This window comes from Neophocaena asiaeorientalis, unplaced genomic scaffold (genome assembly GCF_003031525.2).
Source record: "Neophocaena asiaeorientalis asiaeorientalis breed wild unplaced genomic scaffold, Neophocaena_asiaeorientalis_V1.1 scaffold756, whole genome shotgun sequence".
NCBI lineage: Eukaryota > Metazoa > Chordata > Mammalia > Artiodactyla > Phocoenidae > Neophocaena > Neophocaena asiaeorientalis.
In genome coordinates this window covers 164,251-176,654 of record NW_020172477.1, presented here as the reverse complement: position 1 = coordinate 176,654, position 12,404 = coordinate 164,251, and the positions used below count along the sequence as shown (strand labels likewise).

At 39.1% G+C, this 12,404-nt stretch overlaps 1 protein-coding gene across 4 annotated transcripts in view; it reads right to left on the bottom strand.

Moving 5' to 3' along the window:
* AAK1 (AP2 associated kinase 1) overlaps positions 1-12,404 on the bottom strand; it is a 167,368-nt gene that overhangs the window by 10,147 nt on the left and 144,817 nt on the right. The window contains exon 18 of one of the 4 annotated variants that reach the window (XM_024738182.1): positions 5,883-5,993. The exons of the other annotated variants lie outside the window; for them this stretch is intronic. Within the exon in view, the coding sequence (XP_024593950.1) occupies positions 5,883-5,993 (111 nt within the window). The remainder of the gene's footprint in view (positions 1-5,882; positions 5,994-12,404) is intronic. 4 annotated transcript variants of the gene reach the window in all.

The window sequence follows — 12,404 nt, the reverse complement described above, 5'->3', positions numbered from 1 at the left end:
AATAGTTTCTCTGTTCTGCCTGGCAGCCTCTAATCTGCTTAATTCAGTAGTTTGGGCAATCCTGTCATTTTTATCCCCAAACTCTAAGTTCATGGCTACAGAATCCTGAATCTTACAGACTGAGAAAGCTAAGACTCCTGGAACTATAGACAAACATCGGCATGGGAGACTTTATTTTGGCCGAAGTTCTCTACAATCTGCATCTGTTCAGCTGCATTCATATGCCTCCACACCTCTGGGCTGAGGTCAACCCCAAAAGTCTCCTCCTTCCCCCAGCACTACTGAAGGCAGAACTGTTCCTGACCTGGGCGGTCGGTGGGGAGAGGTTGTGTTGGTTTGAATCATTTATCTCAGGAGACCCCGAAAAAAGGATTAGAAACAAAGCTAATATTTCATCTTGAGTAAAACAGGTTATTTTCCTGGATTTGTTCTCCTGTAATTATTAGCAATCCGAGTTCTATAATTCTAATTTGGGAAGAGCCAAGTCCAGTATCAAATGACACTGAACAAAGTGACAACCTCTTTCAGAGGTATTTTAGAACCCCTATCTTTCAATTTTCCAAACCATACTAAAGACAGGTGAAATCGTATAAGTTCCCTTATTCAGAATATTAAGGAAGTTAAGACTGCTTGTCGTCGCATTCCATCATAAGGTCCTCTCTGGGAATCTTCGGTGAATTACTCATTCTTCTTACCCTCTTCAGCAGTAACCACTCTTCAGCTTAGGCGAGTGATTTTGCTTTTTGGAAACATCTAAATGTTACTTAGAACCAAGAGCGGTAGGAAAAGATCAAGAAAGAGAGCATACTACTTTCAGATGCTGAAAGCGATACTAATTAGATAATACAACTGATTTTCTTATATTTTATTATCTTTCTTGATAGTATTGAATATTTCTAAGGAGAGAAGTTTCAAAAATAACATAAATGGTGGCAGCATCATTAGAATAAGTATGTTTCCCAAGTAAAACCAGATGCCTTTGAAGGGAACACTCAATTAGGTATCGCAACTCTGATACGTCTGCTAAAGAAATCATTAATTATAATCACATTTAGAAGTGTCCATTTAAAGCTTATCTCCTCTGAGGGCTGTGCTTTTAAAAACACTGGGACTTGAATTTGGTGATCTAGTTATCTGAATGCTGTAAAGCGAAAAAAATCCAATTTGTGATGTTTTCTGGTACAGGTACTACTTTTGCACAGTCGGAATAAGAGCAAATCAGAAACATATGCTTACAGTTATTTGTCCATTTTTAAATGGCAGGTCCTCGATTATACAGTTTAAAAGAATTGAAATCTTCTGATACTGTTTTGTTGGAATGGGTAGATACGTGTGTGTAATATTAAAAAAAAAGGAAAATCTATGTCCAAAACTCTGTGATGATTTATGGGTCTCTTCAGATAACTAAGAGAGAGAGCAACCTGGGTTAGTGAAAGCCCACTGTAACTCTCTAAAATGTAAATACTGCTACAGTAATAGTAAGAGCTACAGAAGATAACTGAAGAACATCAGGATTATATAAATCCTTCATAGTCCTCCTGAAGCATCATAATAAATACTTAGAACCCTAGAATCCTATAACCTTGAAAACCATCTAGTCCAAACCCATCATTGTCAGTAAGGAGCAGCCCTAAGAAGTGAAGCCCCTGCTGAAGCCCCACTAGGCCAGGGACTGGCAAAGGTCAGGACAAGCTCCCAGGTGGCCTGTCCTGCCCGGGTCTCTTCTCCCACCACCTGCTTTAGGTCCCACATCTGTGAAACGAAGTGGATGGACTAGAATAATCTCTAAGGTCCCTATTGTAGCTCAGTCTACAGTTTCAAAGTTCTATCAATTATTAGCATACTATACTCATCTCAAATAAACCCCTTTTAGCTCAAGGATGATGCTATAAACTAAAGAGGTCCCTTTAATCAAGTCACTCACATGTCTTCTTTAGCAGAAAAATAGTTCTCTCCTTTGAAGCCCTACTCCTAAAGCATAAACTCAAGATAATTTCATGTCATTATCCCCCTCAGGCTTCCTCCACCCAGTCTCTCTCGTTTCTAGTCTATTCATTTTCATTAACATTCTCCATTAAGCTTTATTGAGCCAAATGACTAGATAATATATCTCAATGTGATTACGGGTAATACATGAAAGGAATAATTTAGAGACACTTACCTAATTTCTAAACTGTACTCTTCGTGGTTTCAATTAAATTGAGAAACTAGATATTTCATTATATTTCTAACATGTATGTATGAAAAAAAATCAAACTGGAAAACATAGGCATAAAACATTATTCTTATTTAAAAATAAACATCTCTTTCATTAGTTTATATATTCTTTCTATGTCTGGGAAAAAGAATACCATTTTGATCTTCAGTAATATTCCTGTCCATAAAGGGGCAAACCAAGTCCCATTTTCACTGCTCTCCAATCATGGAGAGCTCTTCGAGGATATCTTTTTTTTTTTGCGGTACGCGGGCCTCTAACTGTTGTGGCCTCTCCCGTTGCGGAGCACAGGCTCCGGACGCGCAGGCTCAGCGGCCATGGCTCACGGGCCCAGCCGCTCCGCGGCATGTGGGATCTTCCCAGACCGGGGCACGAACCCGTGTCCACTGCATTGGCAGGCGGACTCTCAACCACTGCGCCACCAGGGAAGCCCGAGGATCTTTTTTAACCCTCAGCAGGTAGGTTGTGCCTCCCTCAATTTCGGAAATGACCCATTATCCTAACAGAGGCCTGTACTTAGTGTGTCTAGTTTCAGCTGACACGGAAGTACTTAAAGTCAGAAGGAAGACTGAAAGGTTCCAATTTTTCCTCTGATACCTTTCAAAGGCTGTTCTCACATTGCTGGGGTCAAAGCTTGACCTCCAGGGTACAAGGTTTTGCAGGCGGTTGTTGCTGTTCAGCTTTCTTTTTTTCCCCCTTAAAGAGCAAACGTGAAGAAGAAGAACAAAAGTGCTAGACAGGGAAATAAGCAATGGACCTGGAATTTTATTGGTACAAATCTGATCAACTAAGAAGTTCCCTTCTGACCATAAAAATGGCACTCAAGGAAGAGAACCAAATGGGGTTCTCTGTGCCTACCTCTTTCAAAAGGGTGATTTTATAAAACTGCTTTGCATGGAAGGAAAAAAATATACTTCGGTGAGTAAGGACATATACAGAGGGTGACCATGAGTCATGTTGTCACATTAGTGCAGGGGCCTTTATTTATTTTATGAACAATATTCTAAGGTTAGTGAGAAACTATGGTTTGTTTTGTTTTTTTAAATCTAGGATGCCAAGGAAAACCAACTGAACATATTTCATTGGCTGCATCCTTCAATTCAAACATCAGAGAGAAAGAAAGGTAAGTAGCCCGAGTCAAACTGTGCCTAGTGTGTCAGCATACTTATTTCTGATTATCTGAAAATAAACAACATGCTTATTCTACAAAGACAGAGGACCTGCTGAAAGCTTATAGCAACACACAAGTCTACTCAAAATGATTCCATATGTTACACTGTAGGATTGCTGCGTAGTTAGTTATACAAGGGAAAGAGATCAAAACCCTGTACAGACACCTGATATCGGACTTGAAACGCCAAGTGGAAACAGAACTATTCAGCGTCTTCATTTATACACAATTTACAATATTTGATTCAAAATAAAAATCACAAGAAAAATACATCTGTTTCTCCATGAAAAGTTTTCTAATAAAAGGTATCATATTACCACCACTGTCTGGTTTTGGTCTAATTCTGAGATCCCGGCTTGGGACAGTTAACACGAAAAGGAATGGCAATACTTGGAATTTATATAATGTACACATTTTATCCAAGGATCTCAAGTACTTGCAGTCATGTCTCCAGATCTGAGAAATCACGGTTCAATGGAAGCCAGAGTGCTGGACGAATGCTGGGCAGGTTGCATGGGGTGTGAAATCCCTTGGCTAAGTCTACGATCAAACAAGGTCAAAGTTGGTTGGCTAGAGCTGGGCTCAATTTCTCTTTCCAAACATATACCATCAGTCAGTTTTACCCTCTCTTAAACCACACACCTATCTCCAGGTTACTACCTCGAGTTAAGACCAACTGAAGAAGCCATGTCCTCATGATAATGCAGCAGCATAAAAAGCAAAAACAGAGAAACACATTCATCAGCAACGGGCCAAAGGAGATGGGGTTGGGAGGATTGATTTGGGAGGCCATTCCTAGCAAGAATGAGACAAAGGTGTCAATTCACTAGTTTCAGTTACAGTTAAGCTTTTGGCGGAGTCAATTCCAGCAGAGGTGAAGCTCATGGCATCTAGCGTTTGATTTAAGATAATGCTATTGAAGAAGGGTAATGAGAAAACACAGCAAACTAACAGAGAGGAGCTGGCCAAGGAGTATCTGGAGGGCCAAAGTGATTTTCTTTCCTTATCATCTCTATGGGAGAAGGCAAGGGGTAGTAGGAGATTAGGGCTAGAAGGCCCCTTATTTGCAGATTTAAAAAAAAAATCATTTTCTTTTAACTCTGTAATGAAAACGTATATTACGGTATGAAGGTTACAGAACTGCATCTGCTACTGGGTCACGGCTACAGGTCTATGAGCTGATCCACCAGCAGTAAAGACCTGGCTAGGTTGGGAAGACTGGACTCAGAGCTCCCACTGCTGTTTCTAGAGTGCCCACCTGGAAGTGGAGAGATAGGAATTCAGTACAAAACACAGAGGGTTAGGGTTTAGATGTGCAGAACAAGCAAAGGAGAAACAAAACAAACCAAAACACCCTAGAGAAACAACAATTTACATTTTTCAAACTCTTAGATGTTAATTTTTAAACATATAAATTAGCGATCCACCACCTCCCACCAAACGTTCAAGCACTGTGTGCATACCCTACTGTAGGCAGGAGACCTTGCAAAGAGGATGCTATTTTCAAATGAATAGCTATTTTGCCTGAGAACTGCTGGCTGTACACTAACTTCCTGGTAACATCAACTCATTTCCCTGTAAAGTAAAAATCCGTGATTTTTGATTTGGGGAGGAATTGGTTATTAAGACTACTGTAATAAAAACATGGTTTAAAAATATATAGATGGGGGATGGGATAGGGAGGGTGGGAGGGAGATGCAAGAGGGAGGGGATATGGGAATATGTGTATATGTATAGCTGATTCACTTTGTTATACAGCAGTAACTAACACAACACTGTAAAGCAATTATACTACAATAAAGATGTTAAAAAAAAACAAAACAGCTTTGGGTTTTTGAGCGTAGAAAATAAATAAATGTAAATAACACCTATATATATATGTATATATATGTGTGTATATGTGTGTATATATATGTGTGTGTGTGTGTATATATATATACATATATATATGTATATATATATGGTCTTAGGGCAATTCAGTGTTTTATGGCATGGTCAAATGATTTTAAAACAACAAAGAAGAAAAAGCATGCTCCACAAATGTCCAAAAGATGCAAATGATATCAAAGTACCATTGTTAATCTCTTTGGGAAGAATATTTATTACAGATTGTTCTAATTATGATAAGAAATATCCTATGCATTTTTTTTTTATATATATATCTTCAGGTTTCCATTGACTGAAGATCACTTTATTTTTAGCCTGACACTTCGTAAAAACCAGCTTTTAGTCAAATTATTACTTTTAGTCAAATATTATTTTTCTTCTCTCTAAATAAACACCATGGTCATGCTTTAAGATACCTATATTAGTACCTTTACCTGTGTCTCCATCTATCTACACTGGTCCAGCCCATAATGATTGTTATTACCCTCAATTTCCTTCATTAAATGTTGATGCTTCCTCCCCCACACACACCTTGTAGATTAGGTACATTACTATTTTGAAGAGAGCTGATGTCAAACTCTTCTCTTTTCCCCATCCTCTCTTTCTTACCTTGTGGGTTTTTGGTTATCAATACAGGAATAGGGTCAAACTCATCTTCTGCCACCTTGTCCGAGCCCTCAGGGACATCAAAACCTGAGATGAGATTACTATCTTCCGCAGCTTAATACAGAATGCAAGTACACAAGCAGAAACAACAGAGGTAGAGATTAGCAAATGAGAGAATACATAAGAGGCACACAGTTCCCAACTGTACAATCACTGTTGTTTTTAAAGATGAAAATGCTTATTTTCCTGAGTTGAAATAAAAGTAGTAAAGCTGGAAAACTTGGGGAAATAGGAAAAAATGCTTCAGAGCTGGCCGTGTTAAGACTTCCATAAATGAGAAGGGAGAAGTGTTATAGGAAGAATTCTCCCTACCTTTATAAGGTCATTAAATGTAGCTATTGTGAGATATCTCTTCACCGTCAGTAATTCACAAAGGCACGGGATTTAGTCATTTATCTTCTTTATTGAGCAAACAGAGGCCGGACTAACAATATTCAGAAACACTCAAAAAACAAGGGCAGCGTGGAGATAATCAGTCACCCTTTAAGAAGTAACCAGTGTATACAAGGCAAACAGAATACTTCTGAAAGAACTCACTGCCCTGTGATTGGGAAAAAAGACATTCAAACACTGATGCCCCAGTAACGTTGGGGCAGAAGATCACATGCACTGAGATTTCAAGCTGAAGTGTACTAGAAGTTCTTCTCCATTCTACAAGCAAGTGCTAGCTGAGCACCTATTTTGCAAGTGATGTTTCTCTGTAATTACTCATTGCTGCTGACACACTCCTGTCAGACATAATTGGCTAAATAGGTAACTTCTCTCTACACGCTCTAGAAAAACATGGTTATTTTAATGCTATTAAGGGTAAAAACAAAAACTCAGCTATTACCATTGCAAACCAAAGGCTAATTATTTTTTAGTCATCTCAGGGAGGCTTCCTTCCTAAATTTCCTTCAGAAAGGACTTACAAGCTGTTCCTTTAATATGTATTTGCTCCTTCCAGAAAACCACGTTCACTATCTAAGCCCAGAAAGTTTAGTGAATGCCTGCGTACGGTAAGCCAGGCATAGTGCCTGTCACTCTCATGAACTACTCACTGAATAGCACTCAATTCAAGCTACCTCTGTCCCTCAGAATTTCAAACCAGTATTAACCCAAGACTAATAAATGGAAACAGTAGATTAGAAAGAGAAACCCAGTAATTAATCATGACTCAAAGGTTAACTAAAATTCAAAACTTTTACGAGTTCAATCTTTGAGACTGACTTTTGAAGACTGATGCTTTTTTCTTTATTGTAGTGATCACTATCAAAAAACTTTAAATCTGATTTAATGAAACAGTTTTAAGTTCTAAGGCCAACAAGTATCTAATTATAGTCAGTCAGTGGACAGTCAACTCAACCCTGGGCTGACTGCAAAGGTATGTAGCTCTGTCTTTAATAGAAAGCATGGAATATCTGCATTCCAGGTGACTGCCAGAAAGCAACATCTCCACAGTCTGTTGTCCCAGCCTTATTCAATATTCTTACTGAGAGGAACTTTAACACAGGGGCTAAGGGTACAAACTCAAGTTTTCCACTTAAGGAGGTGGTTAAAAAACTTCACTAGCAAAGACTTTTGTCAAGGAAAATTCTCGGGAGTTGCTCAGTTCTTCTCCTCTAAGGATACATGTGGGCCCAAGAAGAGGAAAGCATTTACCTTTATGGGCCGGAGCAGAGATCGCTATGGGGGCAAATTCTTCCAGAAGGTCAGTAGTAGGGTTAGAAAGCAGAGAGCAATCAATCAGGGAATCTTCCCCGGTGAGAGAATCTGAGTCCAGATTAACAGCATCCCAGGTCAGTGATGGCATTAAATGGCACACACAACGATATCATGAGGTTAGGTCTTAGCCTTTAAGTTACTGCATTTATTGCGTTGGCCAAAAAGTTCGTTCGGGTTTTTCCGTAAGCGCGTACAAAAACCCGAACGAACTTTTTGGCCAACCCAATACATTATACATACAAGCCAAGGCGGGAGAAGGAAAACCAAAAGAAACCCGTTAAGCACCCTGTATTTTCATCTAGAGAAACATGTATTTCTAAACTTCTCTTAACAGATATATATAAATATGGAAGAATTTTTTTGCCCAGAGGTTGCTGGTTAAGCAAGTAAATGGTCTGGATGTCAATAAAACTTTGGCAACTCAGTTCTCAGCAAATGTCATTTGGGAAAAAGGACTTCGCAACTAAAGAGTTTCACTTAAACTTTCCCTAAACATTCACTGAAAAAAGTTGCTATAAGATGAGGTATCCAAGCTGACAAAGAAGGGGGTTGTCCCTGGCTTCTTATTAGCAGAATATGGCATGATTAGGCAGTACTGTTTTAGAACTCAACCCAATCCCCATTCAAAATAGAATGATCTTGTCTCTTATTAGTATTCTTTAAATCTGAATTGCTCCTTGGAACACATGATTTTGCTTTTAGTTAAGGAACAGAAGGAAGATTAAATTCAGAGTTCAAGTATTTCAACACATAAATTGTTTTCTGGGGGAGTTTTCTAGGAGAAAACAGCCAAGTAAGCACAAGGAAAAAGAACCATATTGTCTTCTGTGTCATTTTTTTTTTTAACCTGGATGAGTTTATTCTCATATTTCCTAGACTTCTAATTGTTTCTGTTCCAAGTAAGCAAAGTGGACACTTTTATCAAGGTAATTATGGACTCAATAAAAATGAAGGTTATCAAATCTGTATTTAAGGAATTGTAGTTAAGGAATGGATCCAGGGAAGATTTCAACTTTGCCTACAATTTAATAGCAAATCACCTAGATTTGATTAAAGCTCTGTGCTGGGAATAGAATGTTAACACACATAACACGAGCCCCCATGGACATCACTGACATTGTTAGATCCAAAAGACTGCTCAGTACCCAGGAGGAGTTAAGGGCATCCTTACAACTCAGCAGAGTTCTTTAATTAAGGAAGTAGAGGGAACCCGCCACCAGTGACAAAAATCTTCAATAAAGACAGACTGAAATCAAAGAAAGCCCAGGTATCACTCTACAAAGAACATGGCTCCAAAAAGGTACTCTACTCTTTAGTGAGGAAACACATCGCTCAACATCTAAAGCTGGGGCTGTAATGATGCAGAGCATCCATTCCAGGAGGAACTAACCAGGCTGTGAAATAAGCCCAGGACCATCTGCCGCAGGTGGAAAGCCTGACTCAGAGGGCTCCCCGAACTGACCAGTTCCTGCAGCCCCAGAGACTCCTGACTGACCTGTGCGGTTTGAGGTCACAGATTCCGTCTGAGAGGGGAGGCGCTGGGCCGCCGGGGGCTCCAGTCCTGGTATCAGACTCTCAACAGCAACATCAGCTTTTTCTTTTGTAACAGAGCATTAAGAGAGGAGAGGAAAGGGTAAGGGAAAGGTAATCAGAAGGTTCCTTGGATGATTCTGTGAAGGCTTTCTTCTGCTTGTCTCTAAAATGCCCACCTCAGGTAAGATGGAAAGCACAGTAAGTTGCTTGCTTTCTGCTGCTTCGAGTGTCTGGGCTTCACTGACAGAGCAGGCACGTGCAAGGTGAACCACGGTGGCTAGTCTCGGTGATTCTCAGTTTTTACAGATAAATGCTGAATGCGAGCTATTCAAGCAGACCTCTTACGTGTCAGAAGACATAGGCTCAAAGGCACCTTAATGTCTTCTGGTAACTGTGCTTTGCTTAAGGGATCAACTTGGGGCCAAACATGCTCTGTGCCTTGCAAAGGCCACTAGTCCACCTCAAATCCCATGCCATGCTGTAGCTGGAGGTACTCTTTACCATGTGACATGCCCCAGCTGGAGGAACATCTCTCTGAAGGGTCATAGCATTTCTGAGTTCTAGGACTTTGTGCTCCTGTAGTACAGGGGCCCCGGACATTTTATAGGTCTTGCCTGCCTTGCGGCTGGAGCACAAGAAAATGTAAAAGCAAGCAGATCAAGCCCCTGCCCTGGATTCTACTCATAGGGCCTCAACGTGGGGCAAATGTTTTCTCAGTTACTGACACTTGGCACATACAGAGGCCTTCTAAAGAAGAATCTGCTAAAGGTGAAGTCCACCTGGAAACCAACTTTTTTCATGAAGCTTTTGTAACAAAATGTGAATTTTTCCACATTCCCCTTAGTTCACAAGAGATTCACTCTAGAAATCTCAGTGTTTCAAGAATAAATAACGGCGCTGTGCTGCTGAAAGGCAGAGATAACACTTCGTTTGGGGCGATAACAAGGGAGATTAAACAGCCCTGGCTTCTGGGTTAGCACAAAGCATCACTCCAACACCAGGAGGCTTCGTGGCATTTCCGCTCCACAGCAGGGCTATACTCAGTAGGGATCTGTTAACCAGTTAGTTGCCATTTTTGAAACAGACACACATATCATGCATGACTGAAGAAACAGAGATGATGACTTTACCAATTACAGCATCAGAAGTGCTACCAAAAGGATCTGTCATAGGCAAGAGGTCAGGGAGCAGAAGAGAAGTGTCAGGAGATTTGAGTCCCTCGATTAGTTTTTCTAGGTTGGGCAGAGAAGTAAAGAGAAAGCAAAAATGCAATGAGATATTCAAGTAAGCCGATCGTTTACCATTTTCTATACAAACACATTTTAGGGGTCAAAATTTTACATAGATTCAGCATAAAAACAAACATTGCTAGTATTTTGTTAAAAATAGGCTCTCAAAGTTTAAAAATGATTATTTCCCCAGATGAAGTAGTCACTTTGTAAGGCATTCAAGATGCTGCCCTAAGTTTGTTTTTAAATTTGTGGTATAATTTACACTGAATAAAAGCCACCAATTTTAAGTGTACAATTTGATGTATTTTGACAAATGTACACATAAGCACTACGGAAATAATGAGGTAGAACATTTCCATCACCCCAAAAAGGACCCTTGTGCCCCTCTCTAGTCAATGCCTTCCTCTTACCCCTAGATGCTGGCAGCAACTCATCTGCTTTCTGTCCTTATAGCTTTGCTTTTTCTACCATTTCCTACATAGTATGTAGTCTTTTCTGATGTCCTTCATTTAGCATAACGTTCCTGAGATTCCTCCATGTTGTGGCATACATCAGTAGTTTGTTTTATTGCTGAGTAGTGTTTCACTGTATGAATGGACCACATTTTGTTGACTCATTCATCAGCTGACGGATATTTGGTTATTTCCAGCTTTTAGCTATTAAAAATAAAGCTTCCATAAACATATGCATATAAGTCTTTGTGTATTCATATCTCTTCCTGGGCTTAGTTTTGAATCTCTCTCTCTTTTTTTTTTTTTTGTCTTGCATTTAGAAATGGTTTATGACTCACCAAGAGAAGCAATGAAACCACACCTAAGTTAACTTTAACAATCATTTATTGTCTGCCAACCGAGAGCTTGTGACACCCCTGGTATACTCTTATTATTAAACTGTCAAATCTCACAAAATTCACCTAAGCCTGCAGATGGATTACTTTTGATGTCTTCTGGCTAAAAAAACAAAAGGACATGAGAAGCCACCAGATTTGTCACACCTGATAACTTAATGTGTGATAACATGGACACATTAAGGAGCCTTCCAAGACAACTCTTTAGCCCGATCCATCAACAACTCTCTACCTGTAACCTATTAAAAGCAGAGCATTAAAATAAAGTTTCTCAAGTAATTAAAAAAAAAAAGCAGAGCCTTAACTTGACACAAAGTAATGAATCATAGACTCTTACAGAAAGAAGGGAATTAAGAGCTCATACTTCCTTTTACTTACAAAGAGACTGAGACCACATACATTCTATAATTTGCCCAGTTAAAGGCCTGTCAACAATGTTTCTTCTATCACAAAAATAAACTGCCTTTAAGATAAAGCTAGAATGAAAATGTCTGAGAAAAAGAAATGCAAAGTTCAAGTATGTGTGTATAACATTTTAATGAATCTGTATTCTTCTAGGCTATCAGGAATCAAGATAAGCAAAGATGAAATAGATATTCACTGAGGGACAGAAACCAAATTTTAGGTGATCTGTAATCTAGGTGATCTATAACTACACAGATGAAACAAAATAATGGATTTTAGCATCTTGGCAAGATAATTTGCTTTGGTACCATTAACATACCGCACAAAAAGCCATTTTTATACGTGAAACCAATTTACCATCTTTGAAATGTATAACATGTGGCTATCTTTGAATTAAATACCAATATGCTACATATCTCATTTATACCTAATTTTTATTGAAGGAAGGAAGGAAAGAAGGAAGGAAGGAAGAAAGCAGCCTCTCATCAGCAGGGAAAAAGAACAGCGTTCTAACCAAGTATACAAGTGTAATAACATCAGCACTAACCTTGAACCGTACATGACATTATAAGAAAAGATGTTTAAAATATCTTGGACAATTTTCAGCATACTGGCAAAAGTAAGATGGTTTTCCCCAAAAGTCTGATTTTTCATTATTCTGAACACTAGCTTTTGTTTTATTCCCCCCACCCCGAAAGGTTCTCTCACTTAAAAAAAAAAAAAAAAAAAAATATCTTTCTATTC